We start from the raw sequence: 19,757 nt of genomic DNA, 5'->3' as shown, positions 1-19,757 counted from the left end.
TTCTTTTCCTCTCTCTCTGTCTCTGTATATTTCTGTGTTTTTATATACAGGGCAGGATACAAGGGGAGGACACAGTAGGCAGGATATAATGGTAGGCTGCTCGGCTGTGCGTGTTGGAGGATGGAGGGGGTAACTCTCTCATGCTCACCACGTTGTTTTGATATACGAGTCAAATTTTCCTCGACGTGATCCATCCATTCTCCTGCGAGGCGTCAGCTGAAGAGGATCGAAAAGAGAATTGGGGAAAATAGGGAAATAGAGAGAAAGGGGGAGAAAAGGAAGTAGACAGAGAAACAGAGAAAGAGAGGGAAGTAGAGAGAGAAAGGGAGAGAGAGAGAACGAGGAAGATAGTGTAAAAGAGAGCTAAAAAAATATAAGAGGAAAACGCCCCAGGTGAACGAGAGATGAAGTGTGGGAACTGATGATGATGAAATAGAGATGAGAAGGAGAAGAATGTGTGTGTGTGTGTGTGTGTGAGAGAGAGATAGGAGAAACAGACTACACTTTGGTGGAGAAAAATACCACACCACACATTCTTCTATTTCTCTTTTCCTCCTCCTTCTCTTCCTCCTCCTCTTCCTCTTCCTCTTCTTCCTCCTCCTCCTCCTCCTCTTCCTCTTCCTCCTCCTCCTCCACTCAGGATGAAGGTCAACCTAACACGGGCTCCCCTTGATAAATATTTCACACAATCTCACAGCTCCTCACTTCCTCCGGGGTAATGAACGTGGGTCGTTCTCTACACCTTTGACGGATCACAAACTCTGCAGCATTTGTTAATGGTATTAATGATGTTTTGTTCCTTTTGTTTTTGTTTGTTCTTGTTCTTTTTTTTTTACGTGTTTGTTTTTGTTCAGTTTTTTCATTGTTTAGGATATCAGTTATAATGTTGTTATTGTTTTGTTGTTGTGTGATTTTGTTGTTGTTATACTTTTAGATTCGATGTTGTTGTTTTATAATTTGTTTATTTATGTTTTTGTGACATGTTGATGCTACTACTCTCTCTCTCTCTCTCTCTCTCACCACTCTCAGCACCACTGTCACCACCACTGGCCGTCACCGCCACCACCACCACCGACACCGACACCACCACCAATTACCTCACTGTCACCACCACCACCACCACCACCACTCGCCACCACCACCACCGTCACCACCACCACACCACCACCGTCACCACCAGCACTGCCACCACCACTGCCACTAAGTTCCAGAGCTAGTTATAAACTCAGGAACTTCGTCTGTGAGATTGTTAATGTATGTTGCAGCAAATGTGGAGTATAGCATTGTGTGTGGTACATAATCTTAATGAGTTAAGTCGTAATATATGTTGAGTTTGTTTTAGGATTTAGAAGGAGGGAGGGGGAGGGGGAGGGGAAGGGGAGGGGGGGAAGGGGGAGGGGGTAGGAGGTCAATCCAGCCACTTAGTGTCCTTCCGGTGAAATGATCAAACTACTCTAAGAATGTGAGCGTGAGTTATGCTTGTTGTTTACCTCCAGTAAAGACGCATGGTGTGTGTGTGTGTGTGTGTGTGTGTGTGTGTGTGTGTGTGTGTGTGTGGTCAGCGCACTATTCTTATTATACCTCATCACCACCATCACCATCACCAATTCCCACCACCACCACCACCACCACCACTACCATCACCACCACCACCACCACCATCACCATCACCATCACCACCCCCACCACCACCACCACCACCACCACACCATCACCACCACCATCACCACCACCATCACCACCACCACCATCACCACCACCACCACCACATCACCACCACCACCATCACCACCACCACCACCACCACTCACCACCACACCACCACCATCACCATCACCATCACCATCACCACCACCACCAACATCACAATTAATCTAAGGTATATCTCATATTCCAGGTCCTCCCACCACCATCCTAGTCAACATGAACGTCCGCTCTATGGGACCTTTCTCCGAGAAGCAAGAGGTGAGTACCCACACTTCCTACAAAGCCTTCTTCAGATAACCCTTTAAGTGAATTAATCCCCATGGTACAGTATATCCACGTCATGTATCTAACAGTATCCATAATATACACAGGAATAAAAGAACTTACGGGGAAAAATAAAGCAAAACTACCCATTTACCTTTATAGATGAATATACACAACTCTCAATTCTTTACTTTATGTGATTATTGGTTTTCTATTTCCTCATCAATACGATAAATTGTGTAGTATAGAAATATTGAAAGGAATAAATATGCACGAAATTAAACTCATTGATATTTTTATTTCTCTTCTCTTATACAATTCATTCAAACATTCATTCATTTCATTCACTCTGTTTGATTCTTAGGAGTTGGTGATCAGATAATAACATAACTGTTGTTTTAATCTCGTAGTGCCTCGCTGGGGGTTGGCTTGAGTGTTAACTGGGGATCCAGGTCAAAGGGACTCCACTAATAGAGCCAGTTCTAATTGAGCCAGTTCTAATAGAGCCATTTTTAATAGAGCCAGTTCTAATAGAGCCAGTTCTATTAGAGCCAGTTCTATTAGGGCCAGTTCTAATAGAGCCAGTTCTAATAGGGTAAGTCCTAATTGGCCTCAGCAGTTCCATAAATTCCTAATCTTACCGAACCAAACATGAAGTAAACAGAACTCTTGACCATTAAGACTTGACCTGACTTGACCTCACTACTACTGGACTCAATACTAATAGTGAGGGTAAAATAGGTCATGAGCCTTATTGAACCAGGAGACTATATGACCAGCCACCTCTTGTTACACGAGACTATAGGGCAATTGGTCATTACTTCATTACATTTGTCTTCTTGAAAATATTACCTGTTGTTTCTTCTATTGATAATATGAGATAAGGCTTCTTTCGTCTGTCTTTAAGTGTGGGTATTATCTGTCTGTCTGTCTGTCTGTGTACACACTAAGCTATCCACCTTTAGCCACGAAGCGACTACTGAACTATGTGCCTGCTCTCTCTCTCTCTCTCTCTCTCTCTCTCTCTCTCTCTCTCTCTCTCTCTCTCTCTCTCTACCATCTCCCATTTTCCATCTCAGATCCTTATATATTCTCAATTTCCACTTCTTCTTCTTCTTCTTCTTCACTAATTAGTTTTTCTTTCTCATCTTTTTTTCACCTTTCACCTTTTCTTTTCAGTGTATATTCTTTCTCTCTCTGTTCGTGGATTTCATTCTCACTCTCTCTCCACCTCTTCACCTATCTCTGTCCTCCCTGTATCTCTCTTCCCCGTTCATTCCCTCTCCATTTATCTTGTTTAGTCCTTCTTTTCTCCTTCCTCCTTCTCCCTTTCTTTCTCTCCCCTGCCTCGGTTTTCTTTCTCCCTTCTTCCCTTCCACAACTCTCCAATCTCTCTATCTCCTTCACTCATACTCCCTCCCTCCTTCATTTCGTCCCTTCCTAACATATCCAATCTTCCTCTCACCCTGACTTCTTCCCTGCCCACCTTTCCCATCTGCCTCTCTCCTTCTTCCCTTCCTCACCTCAATCATATCCATATCTCCCTCCTTCTCTCCCTTACTCCTCATGCCTTAAATCCTTGCTCATACTCACACCAAGGCATTTGACTAAGCCGACCAGGAGCCCCCATAGACGCTGGCAAGTGGAAACCACGCGTCAGTGAAGTTGTCAAATCCTCCGGTTTCGTCTCCACCTCCTCCGCCGACTCAAGTCCTCAGCGGAGGTTCACGCACACCAGGCTCCTCAGTGTTTACACAACATTCATACTTCCCGAGCTCACCTATGCCTCCCCTACTGGTCTTCCTCCTAAATGCCACACAACGTAAACACCTAGAAAAAGTGCAAAAGAGGGCATGCAAGATTATTCTCTCCCCTTCCTACTCCACATATCAAGAAGCGCTCAACACACTGACCCTTTCGACTCTCACTGGCCATCACCACGACCTAATCTGCAAATTTGGTAAGAAGCTTGTACACCATCCTCGACACCGGCTCCTACTACCACCTGAGATCCCTAGCCCGAGAATTGCTGTTCGACACCACAACCGCATCCAGCCCATACGTGCACGAACTGATCGCTATAAGAACAGCCCAGTCACAACCATTGTAAAAATTATCAAAAACTTGTAATAAACCAGTGTATTCACTCCCAGTAAATACTACTTCTTGCACTGTCACTATGTTGAAATGCCCTGTAGTTTGAGCTTTTCCCCATCTAGTTATTGTATATCTTATTTGTATCACTTATGTTACTTGTATATTATTTGTAATTCGAAACCCATTCCCCAAATATGTAACTGTATATTTTCAGCCTTCTGGCTGCCAAGCTCTTTCAATAAACCGTTAATTATTATTATTATTATTAATTTGTCTTAACCTCCACTGAATTGGGAAGTTTTCTCACAGTCCTCAGATGGTCCGGCATTCATAGCTACGAGACCTTTCTGTGAACTCAACTAGTGAATGATTATCACAGCCGTACGTCGAAAATATGATTTGTCAGTCACTGATTTGGTGGGATATATGACTGAATCGAACGGTGGAGATATGAAGTAATAAGTAACAGCTAACCTCATTATTATCATGTGTCATCATTACTGTTTTGTGAGAAATTGTGGTTTGATCGATCGACATACATTAGTCACCCGGTATATATATATATATATATATATATATATATATATATATATATATATATATATATATATATATATATATATATATATATATATATATATATATATATATATATATATATATATATATATATGTGTGTGTGTGTGTGTGTGTGTGTGTGTGTGTATGCATGCCATTTGTTGTTGGTGTTGGCTTTTTCAACCCCAAACTCGATGGTGTTGTTTGAAGTAATCTGTCGCAAAAAAATATTTTTATTTTACCCTAAAAGCGTCGAGTTGTGTGGATGTTCCCTCCTGGTCTACTCTCAGGGGCTGCTGTAAAATTTACTCTGTGTCACCCAGGTACAAGGACCATTTTTCCCTGACCCATGTTCAACAGAGGAGCAGGAGGAGGGCCTGTGACAGAGAAGTGCCTGGAGGCTGGTCACAAGGGCCCCAGCTCCAAATGGACCCCAAATTAACCTAAACTAACTTAACCTAACCCAAACTATGCTGAAGTAATCAAACTTAACCTAGCCAAGCATTTCCATATGAACAATGGTCCAGTCATTACATGATACTAGTCCTAATTGGCCCTACCAGCTGTAATGAGCAAGCTAGGTTAGATAAGGTGGGGGCCCATTAGAACTGGGGCATATTTGACCTCGAACCCAACAAAGGAGACTGATTAGCTGTTTCATCGTACACTCCACCTTGTCATTATCACTTTTGTACAAACCGGGTATAAAAAAATGTGTATTCATTGTCTTCCTGAGCTTATAACAATGTTCATATCCGGGTTTTTTCCATTTTCATTATGTTTTAAAACATAACTTTTATTTAATTTAATTTTTGTTAGTGTGTAAAACCAACATAATCATTTTTATTGCTTCTGGTATTATGACCTTTAAGTTTACAATAAAAAAAAAGTCTCCATTGTTTGCACTAAAAGACTGATACGTTTATGTTGTCTTTTTGTTCTATTTTTTTTTTGTAATTTTTCCTACATGTATTTGTTTAGTTGTTAAATTTTTTTGTCGTGTTTCTTGTTTGTTTTTAATTTAATACTCAATTGACGTCAGCAAATAGTTTAGATCAAAAACAGAGACGCGACGGTCCAATGATGATCTGTCAGAGCCATGCTGTGTACTCTCTCTCTCTCTCTCTCTCTCTCTCTCTCTCTCGTACACAGAGAATCAACAGTAAACTGATCTAGAAACACAGAGATACGGCCAAACATTAACATATTAGTACAGTTTATGCAAAAGCTACATGATTTTCTTTCACTGTCGGGCAATGATATAGGCAGGTACAGGTCCAGGTCCAGGTACAGATCCAGGTCCAGGTCTTGGTACAGGTCCAGGTACAGGTCCAGGCACAGATCCAGGTCCAGGTCCAGGTCCAGGTCCGGGTACAGGTCCAGGTACAAGTCCGGGTACAGAGAGAGTCAATCAACACTACAATGCTACAATTCCTTCACCAAACTGTACTCAAAACAACGATAATGGGTTTCACACAACGAATTGTATTTTTTTATTAATGTTTATATGCTTATCAATGTGTAATTTATAGCTGTTAGTTATTATCCATCTCAAGCAAGTGACTGATTACACCCACATAATAGTTTGTTCTAGTTAGGAAGACTGCCGACAGATTGCCTTAGTTGAAAAGGGTCCCACAATCCTAGTTCACTCCCGATGTATCAAAGTTTCACAATTTAAAGAGGATATACCTCACCCTTGCTGCCTCTCCTACATATATGCACACGGTCTTCCTATTGCGGCTGTATAATATTATCATTACTTCTCTGACTGAGCTGAAGAGTTATGGTGATTCAGACAATATAGAGTGATACCTGAATGTGTGAGTATTGGTTTTACGGTGTTGAGTTAAATTAACTTGAATACTTTTAATAATTGTTTGTATGAAATTGCAGCTGATAACGGGATAATATATTTCGTTATTAAAGTAACTTACGAGTGTGATATCTGATTAAATAATGAATCAAAATAATCAAAATGTTCAGAGTTATATAAGATCATTCCCACTGTCACAGGGATGGTTCGTTAGCTTGTTTACTCATTTCATCAACACGGGGGTTTAACTGAGAATCTATACACCTTGCATTATATCTGTTTTCAATATGTTACTCTTCAGTCCCGCCTTAGATCCATACTGCATTATATTTAGGTAATCAGATAAGACAATTTTGGCAACTTGTCTTATTTCTTACTTTCATATTAGTTTGGCTAGGGTAGTTTATTTGACTCCTGTGGTAGAGTCTGTGCCCCGACCTGGCAACTGTGAGACCAAGACCTTTGCTCTCCACTCATCTAGGTGTCTGGCGGTCACTGTTGGCAAGGCTAGACTGTTTCTTCCTAGGACGGCTGTAGAGGAGAGAGATCTAAGCCTTTATTATGTCTCTCTCTACACTTGGAATAGTAAGGAAGAGCGTTCTGTAGGTTATAAATGACCATAACAACACACATACACACACACACACACACACACACACACACACACCTGGCCAAAATCCACGGGGGACATTAACGTTATATAGGTATTACTGTAATTCAACAACAAAGTTCTTTTAGCTTATGAGTGATAGTCTGTAACTACTTGAAGAGCGAAGAGAGAGAGAGAGGAGAGAGAGAGAGAGAAGTAAGGATGTTGAGGGGGGGGAGAGAAAGGGAGGAGGGTGGGGAGACAGGTTAGGATCTCTCTCTCTCTCTCTGTCTCTCTCTCTCTCTCTCTCTCTCTCTCTCTCTCTCCTAAATGCTACAGTCTCCCTCAAAGCTCCTCACACTTACAGACAACGGAAGAAAGTAATATGGCCATCGCTATTATTGACAGTGTCCAAGAGTGTTTTCACTTTTTAGACTCAACGCTAATAGCAGTGATATATATTACACCTTCGTAGATATATTACTGGGTCAAGGTTTTTCCGAGAGACCTTTATTTCCAGACAGACAGACAGATAGACAGAAAGAAAGACAGACAGACAAACAGACACAGATAGGCATGACAGACAGACAGATCACTTAAAACTTAATTAAATATCCCCCTTGTTTTTCACGTTCATTAGCATTTAGAAAATAAAGTAAAAAAAAAAATCAAGTCCTTATTTACTTAGATACTTAAAATACAACACTTATGTAAAACTACGAATGCAAATCCTATTAACGTAGAATATGTGTAATGGTTTATGTGGTTCTCTTGTACATACTTTAGTTTACACGTTAGATAAACAGTCATTAGGAATTGTTATATAAACTAATTGCAGTCGACATTATATTGTAAGTCTCTCTCTTTAACAGATTATTCTTCACCCTCGTTATAAGAGACATTTGATCTCTCTCTCTCTCTCTCTCTCTCTCTCTCTCTCTCTCTCTCTCTCTCTCTCTCCTTCACTATCTTAACCCCTCCTAACCTCCCTCCTTTCAATCTCCCTTTTCTTTCCATCTCCTCTCCCAAATCCCCTCCTCTTCCCTCCCTCTCCACTCCCTGTCCCCACCCACTCCACTCCTTCTCCTCCCTCTCCCCACCCACTCTCCTCCCCTCTTCACCATCTTCTCACCTCACTGTAGAAACCAATACTCCTAAACGCTCTCATTTCTCCTCCAAGACTAAGACTTTTTTTCTGGCACTTGGTGAGTTCTTGTTGGTGTTCCTTCCTTGTGAGGGGGCGGGGGTGTGGGGTGATGGAGGGGTGATGGAAGACGCTACCTGAGAGGAGCGTCAGAGGGTTAAAAGGAAAACACGTGAAAAGTCGACTTAATGTTACTTATATTATTTATGGTGTCTTGTGGCATTCTAGGTTATGGCACTATTATTTAAGATGTCCAATGGCACTCTAGGATCTCAATGTTACTTTTAGTGTTCAATAGTGTCCAGGTTTTAATCTAGAGGAAATTAGGCACTTTACATTACACCAGTGACACTCCCTGAGACACTCTTCACTGTGCAGCTTACGACACCTTTTATGGTACAGTCGCTCAAATAAATTCGCAAAGACCCAACAAGTATAGGGTAGGGCAACCGATCTGGTAATAATGTAAAAATGAAGTAAGCCTAGGAGAGGTAGGTGGGGGTGACAGGTTAGGTGTAACGTGCGTTTGGAAGCGAGTTTTTTTTACACTGTTACCAAATCGTTTGCCCAACCCTGTATTTGTTAGGTCTCATGTTGTGTTGTTGTTGTTTTTGTTGTTGATGTTTTAACTTCTCTCCTACAGTATAATTTTCCATTTCGCTTTTGATGTCATTAATCACCAGAGGATCCACAGTTCTCAAAAAGCTCACCCATGCAAGTATTATCACTGCAGTACAATTTGTATCCGTAACTTTCTGGCTAAATAAACTGTTTCAGTTCAATTCAATTCCTGTCCCCTCCCCTGAAAATTAAAAGTGTTGAGGATAATATAATCGTGTTTGTGTGTGCGAGAGTCCGTGAATTTGTTGCAGTAGAAGCAAGGGTTACTGGTATGTTAGTATTTTTATGAATTATTTTTTCATATCATATCCAGGTATCTAGTTTACTCAGGCTTGGAATAAAATAAATACTCTATATAATTGTATTGAGAAAAATGTCAAATATATATGAATATAGACTTTTGCATCAATATCTGACTAAGGAACAGATGAACTACATAAATAAAGACAAGTATATCGCCTTAAATTCCGTCTTTTTTTATGTTAATCGAAAAAGAGACTTAGGGTCATCAATATTGTTTACAATCAGTCTCTTCTGCGAATCCGATATTACAGTAGTATTACGTGGCGCCTCCCTGAGTACGTGGATGTTTGCTTTTTTTACGTATGATTTCTGTATATTAACATTACCGTAAGTTAGTACGACGGATATTTCTCGGTATTAAAGGGAGTAAGAATATTTTCCATCGTGGTTCATTTAACACCAGATGGGACAACCTCATGTTACAGAACCTTGGAGTATGGCGTCTACATCTGTTAAGGCTTTACTGAAATAATTTTCATTTACCCTCCCTACCTCTTGTCTGCTTTATGATCAGATTATCCGGTCATTTAGTTCCCCGCTGCTCACTGTTGCCAGGTCCTAGGTAGACATACACATTACCTGAAAATGCACCAGTGTTGGCTCAAGCTTGGACTTACGTCGTGGAAGTTTAACAGGAATGGGTCCGAGTCTGTAGTGAGGTTATCAGTCCATTTGTTACTGATCATTAAATACTAGTTGGAGAAACTTCTTGTTCACAGACCCTAACCACCTGAATGTTTGTCTGTCTTCTCTCTCACTATCGTTATCCTAGTGACTATATATTGGTTACCTAGCAAGAACATGTCAGGTCACCACCGCAATTCAATTTATCTGGGGGCGAGTGGCGTCGAGCTTGTCAATTTCCGTAAATTCACTCTCTCAGCTGTCATGTACGCGCTCTGTGTTACAGTTTAGCGATGGTGGGAGTGTTTGGTAAGAGTGATAGGTTAATTGACAGATTGTTAGAAAGTTTAGAGAGTTAGGTATGGATAGATGTTTGTATAAATGTGTATGTACAGTAATGTATATTGGTTGATATACAGATTATCCTTCACATTATTTTACTGAAATAACTTCATATATATATATATATATATATATATATATATATATATATATATATATATATATATATATATATATATATATATATATATATATATATATATATATATAACCTTGTGATCAATTATGGGAGAAAATAGTATTCCTTATACATGAACAAACAGAGGTAAGTTAGTGTGTGCCGCCCCTATGCCACGCCATGAAGAATGTGTTTATTTTATTTTTTCTCCGAAACAATTGGTCATTATTGTCTAAATTTCAGCTTACTGGGTCAAAACGTGACCGAGATATCGCCCCGAGAAGCAAGCAAGAAAACAAATGGTATAATAAAGGTCACAATGAAAATCCTCTTTCGCTCCTGGAAAATGATTGGAGGACGGCGGTGTAGATGACCACATCATCACCCACTGATGTCACAACGCTCACCACCACCCGACGGGGACTACATTAGTTAAGACCTAGTCAAGCTCTTACTCTCTTAGACGCGTACGTAGTGTATATCCCGGGTAACCTGGGATAAGAAGTGTGTGGTGTTTATGTAATGCGAACGAGCGCGAGCGAGTGAACCACTGTGTGGCGTGAATGAGCGTGTGTACGAGTGCTGTCCTCTAGTGGCGTAATTCACGTGTGCATGAGTGCTGCCACCTGACGGTGTGAATGAAGTTGGATGTCTGAGTAGTTAGATGACATAGCTCGAGGTTTCGTGATCATGTGCGAGACAGATTGTTTCCTGCTGCGCCACTGTACAGACCTCTCCCAGTAAACTGCAGCTGTGAAGACTGTTTCTTTGAGCCGTCAGGAACCAAGTAGAACTTGAACATGGCGCAGTGAGTAGGCTCCGTTGCTCGTCTATCGTGGCTTGTTTCCACTTATTCAAGATGAAACTGGAACAGCTGACGGCCTCCTTATACAGCAGGCAGAGATGGCTAAGCAAGACACCGAAGACCGCCCTCTCTGCTGCTATTGTTGGCCATTTTCCCGGACCGGACCATCCACCACTGACATCGTCGACATCTCACGAGCGTTTTCGGTTTATCGAGCATTAGCTTGCCCTCCCCACTGGCGGTGTGAGTGACCCACACTCCAGATGGAGAGCAGCAATAGCGCGATATTCCCGACGTGGCTTGAGCTCTTTTCCTTCTACTGCTATTTTTCCTTTTTTCGCTCTGGCCTAGGGACCTGCACCCTCAAAAGTGTATTCGTCCTGCGGTCCCCCCTGTAACTGTTCACCTCCCTCCCAGGAGATTGTGAACATGAAAGGGGGTTGGAGCAAGAACCCATCCCAGCCGAGTCTTTCCAGGAAAACCGTGATCGTGCGGGTCCACCTGGAAAGGGGGTCGCAATCCTTATCCTTCCCCAATAGGCACACTTAGCTCACGTCTATAAGTGAGCAGTCACATACACTAGGAAGTAGGTTTACTCAGGCTTGGAATAAAATAAATACTGTATATAATTGTATTGATAAAAATGTCAAATATCTGACTAAGGAACAGATGAACTACGTAAATAAAGACAAGTATATCGCCTTAAATTCCGTCTTTTTTTTATGTTAATCGAAAAAGCGACTTAGGGTCATCAATATTGTTTACAATCAGTCTTTTCTGCAAATCAGATATTACAGTAGTATTACGTGGCGCCCCCCTGAGTACGTGGATGTTTGCTTTTTTACGTATGATTTCTGTATATTAACATTACCGTAAGATTAAATTAAGTTTACCAATTTTTTGTGACTTTATGACAACAAATAATAATCGAGAAGTGATTCAAAGCCCGATTTACGCTTGTAGGACCATCATTTGACTTCATTGCGACTACATTTGGGTACATTTGGGTAATTCCTCGCTCCCTCGGTACATGCACGCGATCTATTAACTAAGATTAAAGTAAGTTTTCCAATTTTTTTTTACTTTGTGACACCAAATACTAGTCGAGAAGTGATTGGCAGTCTGATTTATTCATGTAGGACCATTATTTGACTTGACTTAATTGCGGCTACATTTGGGTAATTAGTCGGACCGCCCAAAAGGCACCCATCACCACCACCAGTTCACCCCCAACGACACTGCCAAAATTCCGGATCTCGAAAACGGACACGAAAACGACATATGCCGCCATCACAGAGATGGAAAACTAAATCCACTGGCCAAGTTCTCAGTGCGGCCCAACCTAAAGGGGGAGATGATTATTCACCCCAAAGACAAGGACTCCGCCACCACCCTCGACACTTACCTGAAAAACACCACCACCGTTGCATCAACCAAGCTGGATCCCGCCCAGAAACTAATGAAGTCGGTAGTCCTCCGGTACCCAAAAGAACTACCCCTCAGGTGCTCCATAATGCCCTGGGGCCGCTTCAAGTTTAAATGCCCTGTCATGGGGCTAGTTTCGTCTGGCGACTAGTACAATCGACTCGGCGACCAAGCTCTCGGGGACATCCCTCGGACGATCAAGATCGTGGACGACATCTTGGCGTATGACACCTCGTACAAAGATCATCTCACCCACGTTATCTCCATCATACAACGTTGTGACCGGTTTGGCATCACCAATGAATGCTGAAAAGTTCATGTTTGGAAGGAACAAGGTTAATTTCTGTGGCTACACAATCTCGCCCCAAGGTTACACCGCAGACTCTGGGAAGGTCAAGGCAATCGCAGACTTCCCTAGGCGATATCAGATGCCGCAGAGCCTCTCAGAGACCTCCTGAAGCCCCGGAATGAATGGCTCTGGTCCTCACAGCATGATGTAGCCTTCGAGAAGGTGAAAGGATGTTTGGTAGCGCCACCTGTCCTGGCATTTTTTGACCAGCCGTTACCAACTACGCTGCTGACCAACGCATTCATGATGCATGGATTCCGCTTCATTCTCCTCCAGAGATACGGCGAGTTGTGGAAGCTCGTCCAGTGCGAATCAAGATTCCTTACTGACACGGAGTCACGGTATGCTGTCATTGAATTGGAACTGGCCGCCGCTCTTTGGGCAGTCAGAAAATGCAGTACGTACCTCACAGGCCTCCCTCACTTTGATTTGGTGGTTGATCACCGCCCCTTGGTTCCAATCATCAACACGAAGTTTTTCAGCAAAATTGAGAATCCTCGCCTGCAACGCATACGTGAAAAAACTTTGTGGTTACTCCTTCACAGCGCGCTGGCAGAAGGGCACTTCTCATTGTGCTCCAGACGCTCTGTCCCATGCGTCAGTTCAAGATCCTGCAGACAGTGACAACGCATCAGACTGTGATGACTGGGATCCCTTTCACGCCGCTGTGGTGTCTGCCCTCAATGCTGTCTGTGAGGAGGGCAATCGTTTGGCACCTCTCAAGGACCAGACCTTGGAAAAGGTGCGTGCTGCTGCGACACGGGACGTGGAGTACGCTGCCCTGAGGGACGTAATCATCACCGGCTTCCCTGAGCACCGCCACGAGTTGGAACCAGTCTTACGGCCCTACTGGGCTGTCCGTAGCCTACTGGCCTTGAACGACGACCTCATCGTGTACGGGCAGAGGCTGCTTATACCCTGCAGGCTTCGACGGGAGACTGTCACACCTGCATGACTGTCATCAAGGGGTGGAGCGCACCAAACGTCGGGCTCGGCAGACTACCTATTGGCCAGGGATCGACCAGCACATCGAGAATGTCGTCTCTAGTTGTTCACGATGCCGTCCTCTCCTCCCTAAACAACAAAACGAGCCCTTGTGGCAGGACGACGACCCGCCAAGTAGAGTGTTCGAGTCAGTTTCTGCGGATTACTTTCATGTGGCTGGCCGTGCCTATCTGGTGTATGTCGACCGTATGTCCGGGTGGCCATATGTGTCATCGTATCCACGGACAGCGTCAGCGGCTTATCTTGTTAGTGTCCTGCGGTCTGTCTTCGCAGACACGGACGTGCCCGTCGTCCTGAGGACCGATGAAGGTCCCCAGTTCACGTCGTCTGCCTTACGCCGCTTACTGGCTGTGTGGGGGTGGAGCACCGGGTGACTTCGCCGTACATCCCTCGGGCCAACGGACACGCAGAAGCTGCAGTCAAGACGGTAAAGAAACTGATAATGTCGACAGCACGGAAGTGACACAAGGGAGGTCACCAGCGCAAGTACTGTTTGGTCACCCCATGAGGTAAGCAGTACCTGCACACCATCGCTCGTTTGCTCCAGAGTGGCAACGCGTGGCTGATGAATGTGACTCCAGGGCTGAGCACCTCAGAAGAAAGGGGAAATCACGGCACGACTCCACGGCGCGATAGCTCACCCAGCTGCACCTTGGCGCTTACGTCGATGTGTAGGACCACGTGAGCAGTCGATGGGACCCCGTAGGTGTTGTCGTGGGTATAGGACCACCTTGTCAAAATCGGTAGCAGCCGTATCTTGTGGAGGAACAGGAAGTTCCTCCGTCGTCATCGTCCTTTGGTGCCAGAGAGCGTCTTGGATCTACATCCGAGGCGAGAGCTCCACCGGAACCAGAGTCCTGCACCACGCCCACCTCCGTTCAGGCCTGCAGCTTCCGCCACGCTGTAGTGGCCGCCAGCGGTGAGCGCCACAGCGACTGGAGGTGCGATGGGATTCTCAGACTTACGGCGATGAGATGAAAAGATGAATCCAGACATCGGGGATTTTCAAGTCGGCCCCAATGTCTTGGGGGAGGTGTTGTGTTTATGTACTGCGAACGAGCGCGAGCGGGTGAACCACTGTGGCGTGAATGAGCGTGTGCACGAGTGCTGCCACCTAGCGGTGTGAATGAAGTTGGATGTCTGAGTAGTTAGATGACATAGCACGAGGTTTCGTGATCATGCGTGAGACAGATTGTTTCCTGCTGCACCAGTACAGACCTCCCAGTAAACTGCATCTATGAAGACTGTTTCTTTGAGCCCTCAGGAACCAAGTAGAGCTTGAACAAGAAGAAGCATCTTGGAGTAGCAGTCCCAGTGTAATTTCAACGATATTCTTAGTTTTCACAGCCAGAATTCATCTTGTTATAGCGTAGTCCCTGTGCAGTTTTGACGCCCTTTCAACAGCCAATGATACTTCATAGAATCTTATTAGTCCCATCACGAACTACAAGGAGAAATTAACGTCCCCCCTCTTTGAGAATCAAGACCTTGGGTTAGGGGAGGAGGGGCGACGATAATGACATGTGGAGACGTAATTTACATGTATGCTGAGCGACACACAGGTGGCTAGGACACACCCCTTTCTCTCTATTCACAGGAGTCTGTCTATTGTTGGGTGGCGTGCGTGTGTCTGGGGGAGAAGTATAGGGCGATTTGATCACCGACTTATTGTTAGGTAAACAGGATTCAGCCACTTTGTCTATTGTTGGGTGGATTGTGGGTGTTTAGTAGTGGCACAGGATCATGCCATAGAACCTGTCAGTTATCGGGAGGTGTTTTGTGCAGCAACAAGGAACGTCACCTCCAACGTATGTGTCTGGTGGTTCTGCTCTTCTTCTATCACCTGTGAAATATAATACAAACACAGTGAGAAAACATCCAAGGAAAACTATTCTTTATACTATGCAAATTGGGTTAGACTGAGAAATACTAATTTATAACAATTAACAACTATTATATTTACAATAAAACAAAGAGTACAGACATTGACACTGCATGGCCTTGTGGCCCAACTAATTTAGTAAATTATGAATCTTAATCTCACAATAAGGCTCTTCCACCATTCACAGAAGTATCACTTAGTATTTACCCTAAATGCTGGTGAATAAATTTTTCGAAAATTTATTCTGGGGATAGGGATATTTTTCCGGGTTCGAGAGATGTTGTTGTAATGCACAATTTCTGGAACTTCCGAGAACATTTATCCCGTTACTCGGAAAATTCCCAGGATGAGGGATTTTTCCGGAGGTGCTCTGCACCAATTGTTCCAGCCAAAGGAGATATCATAAAATCAATTCAACATCATAACAGCTGGTCTTTTAACAAAAACATACTGCATCACATATTTTGCAATGAAAAATAAGAGAGATGTGTACCATTTGTTTTTATTTCAATAGAATATTAAATTTAAGGTGTATACTATAATGACTGAGTTGACCCAGTGTAGAGGCTGCAAGATGCAGCACAAACTCTTGCCTCCGTCTCTACACACCACCCATCTCCACATATGTTTTCCACCCACTAAAAAAATATCAAAGTTAAATTTAATGACAGTCCCTAGATAAACCTTGTGTAGCAGTTATTAAGAATTTATTTCCACTAAAGGCCATTAACTTCATCAAAATACTGTCTAAGTAAGAACTATACAAATTTCACTGTACATGATATTATATGCTATAATTTTGAAAATATGCTTATCAAAATACCTGATACAGCAGTCTTTGACTTGTATATTATATAATACAGGTGTCAAATACCTGATATGTCCTAAAATTATAGAATTTGTCTAAAATCTGATGGGAATTTTGAAACTGAGTAAATTGTCTAACATCACATTTTCTAAACAATTTGTCTAATGAAGTATCTGGTTGCCTTGATTTTAAACTACAAGATAGTAGGTAGTAACCAGCTATCAAACGGAGTTACTACCGCCTGGGAAGATATTGGAAGGTCGGTGATCTATGCCCTGGTGGGCTATTCCCCATAAAAAAAATACATTACTTACTACCTTGTGTGGCTTACAAACTACAAATTATTTAGTATTTCCTCGAATTATTTTCTAGTGGAAAGTTGCAATGATTTGGCATTGTCTATAAGAACTCGAGTACGCAATATGTTTGAACTACTTAGTATTTGCTATCTCTGCAATACCTTGCTTAGCATCGATTATCTATAGAAGATCTCTAGCATGTGATATTTTCTTGAATCTTTCTGGAGATTTTCTTGTCTAACGTACCTAATTAAACTCGGCTATATCTATTAATGCATATATAAACTGAACTTTACTACATTTCCAAGAACTTTCAAGAACTCACATCTGATAATGTCTGTCAAGTACAGTACCTGATACTTGCTAGAACTCTTTTTAAAGTGTTGTGTCTAGGCCAGGGTAACCATGTTTGGACCAAGGACGAAGTGTGCAGAAACCAGTGCTGGACTACGGTTTATCTCCAACACTACTTCTGCTTCTACTTCTACTTCTGCTTTTCTCACGTCTTTAACTCTCTCTCTCTCTCTCTCATCTCCTTTAAGCTCCTCTCTTTCCTCCTACTCTCGCTAGTTTCTCTCTCCTTATCTCTGTTATGTCTTTCTACATTTTACTCCTCCTCCTCAGCATTTCTTCCCCTGTTCGTCGTAAGGTACAGAATAAGTCTGTGGATTATATCAAAACACACAAACATTAATACCCGCTACAAGAATTAATCAACAAAATTCCTTGAACTTGTTTCCTCTGGTATAAAAAACGATGGTAGGCTTGAGGGTTATGCATTAAGGAATGAGTTTGTTGGGTGTTCATTCATCAGATGAAATGAGTAAGGGTGCTTGATCTTTAAGTGGTCCGTTTTTAATATATTTCTTAGTGTTCTGAAGGGAATTTACTTGAGGGAATTCATAAATAAAGTCTGAACACTGAGCGTTTTTCGCCCTCACACTGTAAACGTCTCCGTGTTACCTTAACATTATTTTTCCTCTGTAAACATTTTTCAACATTATGTGTTGACACTTGGTAAACAAAATTCAAGTCAAGTAATTTGACGTACTCAAAGGATATAAATTCATTACGTATACGATACAAATTTCAACCGAGATTATATTTACAGAGAACGTAACTCATTTTATTCTAATCTAGAGGAAAATATTGTATAGCTGTTTAGAAATAAATAATTGAAGAAAAAAAAACGAAAACTTGGATATATTTGTAAACAACACCATAAATTTATTCGTATTGGAAGACAATGTATTGTGTTAGTGTTTACGTCGTGGAGGCTACCCAAGACACTGCAATCTCCTTACCCAGCAGGTGACGTAGTGGAGGGTGTGTGTGTGTGTGTGTGTGTGTGTGTGTGTGTGTGTAGAACAGGTGTTTACTCAGTATTTATGTCCCTTCAACTCTAGACATTTGACACACACACACACACACACACACACACACACACACACACACACACACACACACACACACACTTTAAAAAGAATATCGTGTTAACTTTGAGCTCCTGACTTGACCTCACAAATAAGCAGAACATTAATGTAAATACAGACGGGAGGAAGCTAAGGCAAATATTTATCATGTGTGTTGGTGCTACTGACGAGTCCTGAAGTGCAGCACTGCTTAACGCCAGGCGAAACACACACACACACACACACACACACACACACACACACACACACGAATAAACACTCAATGAACGTTCTACCACTTCAAAAAGGCAGGATATACAAAAAAAAACCCGACTAAATTACCCGGAGGAAAGGTTAAAATGGTGTGTTGTTGAGCAGCAGTGAGTGAAGGGAGAATTAGTGACGCAAAACATTACCTTAAAGGGGAACCAAATAAAAAGTTTAGGATCAAAGGCCAGGAAGCAAATTTAAAACATTTCCATAAGTCACTGGGACGTAATGAAGAGTTGGGGGTAGGAGAGAGAGTGAGAGAGAATGAGAGAGAATGAGAGAGGAGGAAGAAGGAGGAGGAAGAAGGGGAAGAGGATAACCAATTTTCTATCATTCTCTCTCTCTCTCTCCCTATATATTACAATGTATACAGGGTCGTGTAAACTACTGGAAGGTCATCAGTGTGTGTGTGTGGAGGAATAATCTGTGACGTAAGACATAAATGAGGAAGCGGAGGATTGATAGGGATTATATGGTTAATGTAGCATAAAGATGGAAGTAAAAGTGTTGACAACTGTTCCAAATTAATTTAAAGTTGTGTATTGGAAACGCTTTACCATTATTGCATCTATTTTCTATATGTGTTGAGGTGAGATGTCTATAGAGTGTGATCTAATGTGTTCGTATTAGATGGGAATAATCTCCCTCATTTGTAGCTAATTACACCTCGTAGAATTACCATACATATCGAATTTACAGGTTTATTACATTAGCCTGACTGTCGGTACAATGTCACCTTCCTCCTGACCCGGTATTCAGCTCCACAGATAGAGGCAAAGTGTCATATTCTGATGCCTGTTGAAGGTGTTCTATGGTCTGGGTGTTGGATAAGGGTTTGATATCCATTTTACTGTTTTCATTAAAGTCATTGATGATAATTTAACCCATTTCACCCAACTATTTGATACATACATTAATATTTGTAAACATAAATCTGAATACACTGTTAATTATTCTCTTATTTTTAATTTACTAAAATTTTATATGTGATTCTTAGCTGTTTGCTATTTCGTATTCCCAAGGTTGTGACGTTGTTGTTAAAAATACATATATTGTTAGTTTTTGTTCTATTGAAGATATTTCTATGTAACCTACTGAGGTCCCTTACTCACTCAGTATTACATCTCACTAGGTCTACAGGTTACCACATTAGTGTTTCATATGTGGGTCTCTCTCTCTCTCTCTCCCTTAACCATTTACCACTGACAGTTTTTCTTTCAGAATAATGTTGTATCATTTTTAATGTCTTCTTGTCTTTCCTTCCATCGTTCGTACGACCAAAAAGGAGGTAGAGTATAGCACTATATGACCACAAAGCC

The 19,757-nt window shown here is 42.1% G+C and overlaps 1 protein-coding gene across 2 annotated transcripts in view; it reads left to right on the top strand.

The window, feature by feature from the left end:
- Nucleotides 1-1,900: 1,900 nt before the first annotated feature.
- LOC121863201 (gamma-aminobutyric acid receptor subunit alpha-6-like) overlaps nucleotides 1,901-19,757 on the top strand; it is a 29,760-nt gene continuing 11,903 nt past the window's right edge. For both annotated transcript variants that reach the window (XM_042361686.1, XM_042361685.1), the window contains exon 1: nucleotides 1,901-1,965. In XM_042361686.1, coding sequence (XP_042217620.1) covers nucleotides 1,924-1,965 — 42 coding nt within the window. In that variant the 5' untranslated portion in view covers nucleotides 1,901-1,923. The remainder of the gene's footprint in view (nucleotides 1,966-19,757) is intronic.

Source organism: Homarus americanus, unplaced genomic scaffold (genome assembly GCF_018991925.1).
Source record: "Homarus americanus isolate GMGI-L3 unplaced genomic scaffold, GMGI_Hamer_2.0 scaffold7329, whole genome shotgun sequence".
NCBI lineage: Eukaryota > Metazoa > Arthropoda > Malacostraca > Decapoda > Nephropidae > Homarus > Homarus americanus.
This window is presented reverse-complemented; position numbering and strand designations above follow the sequence as displayed.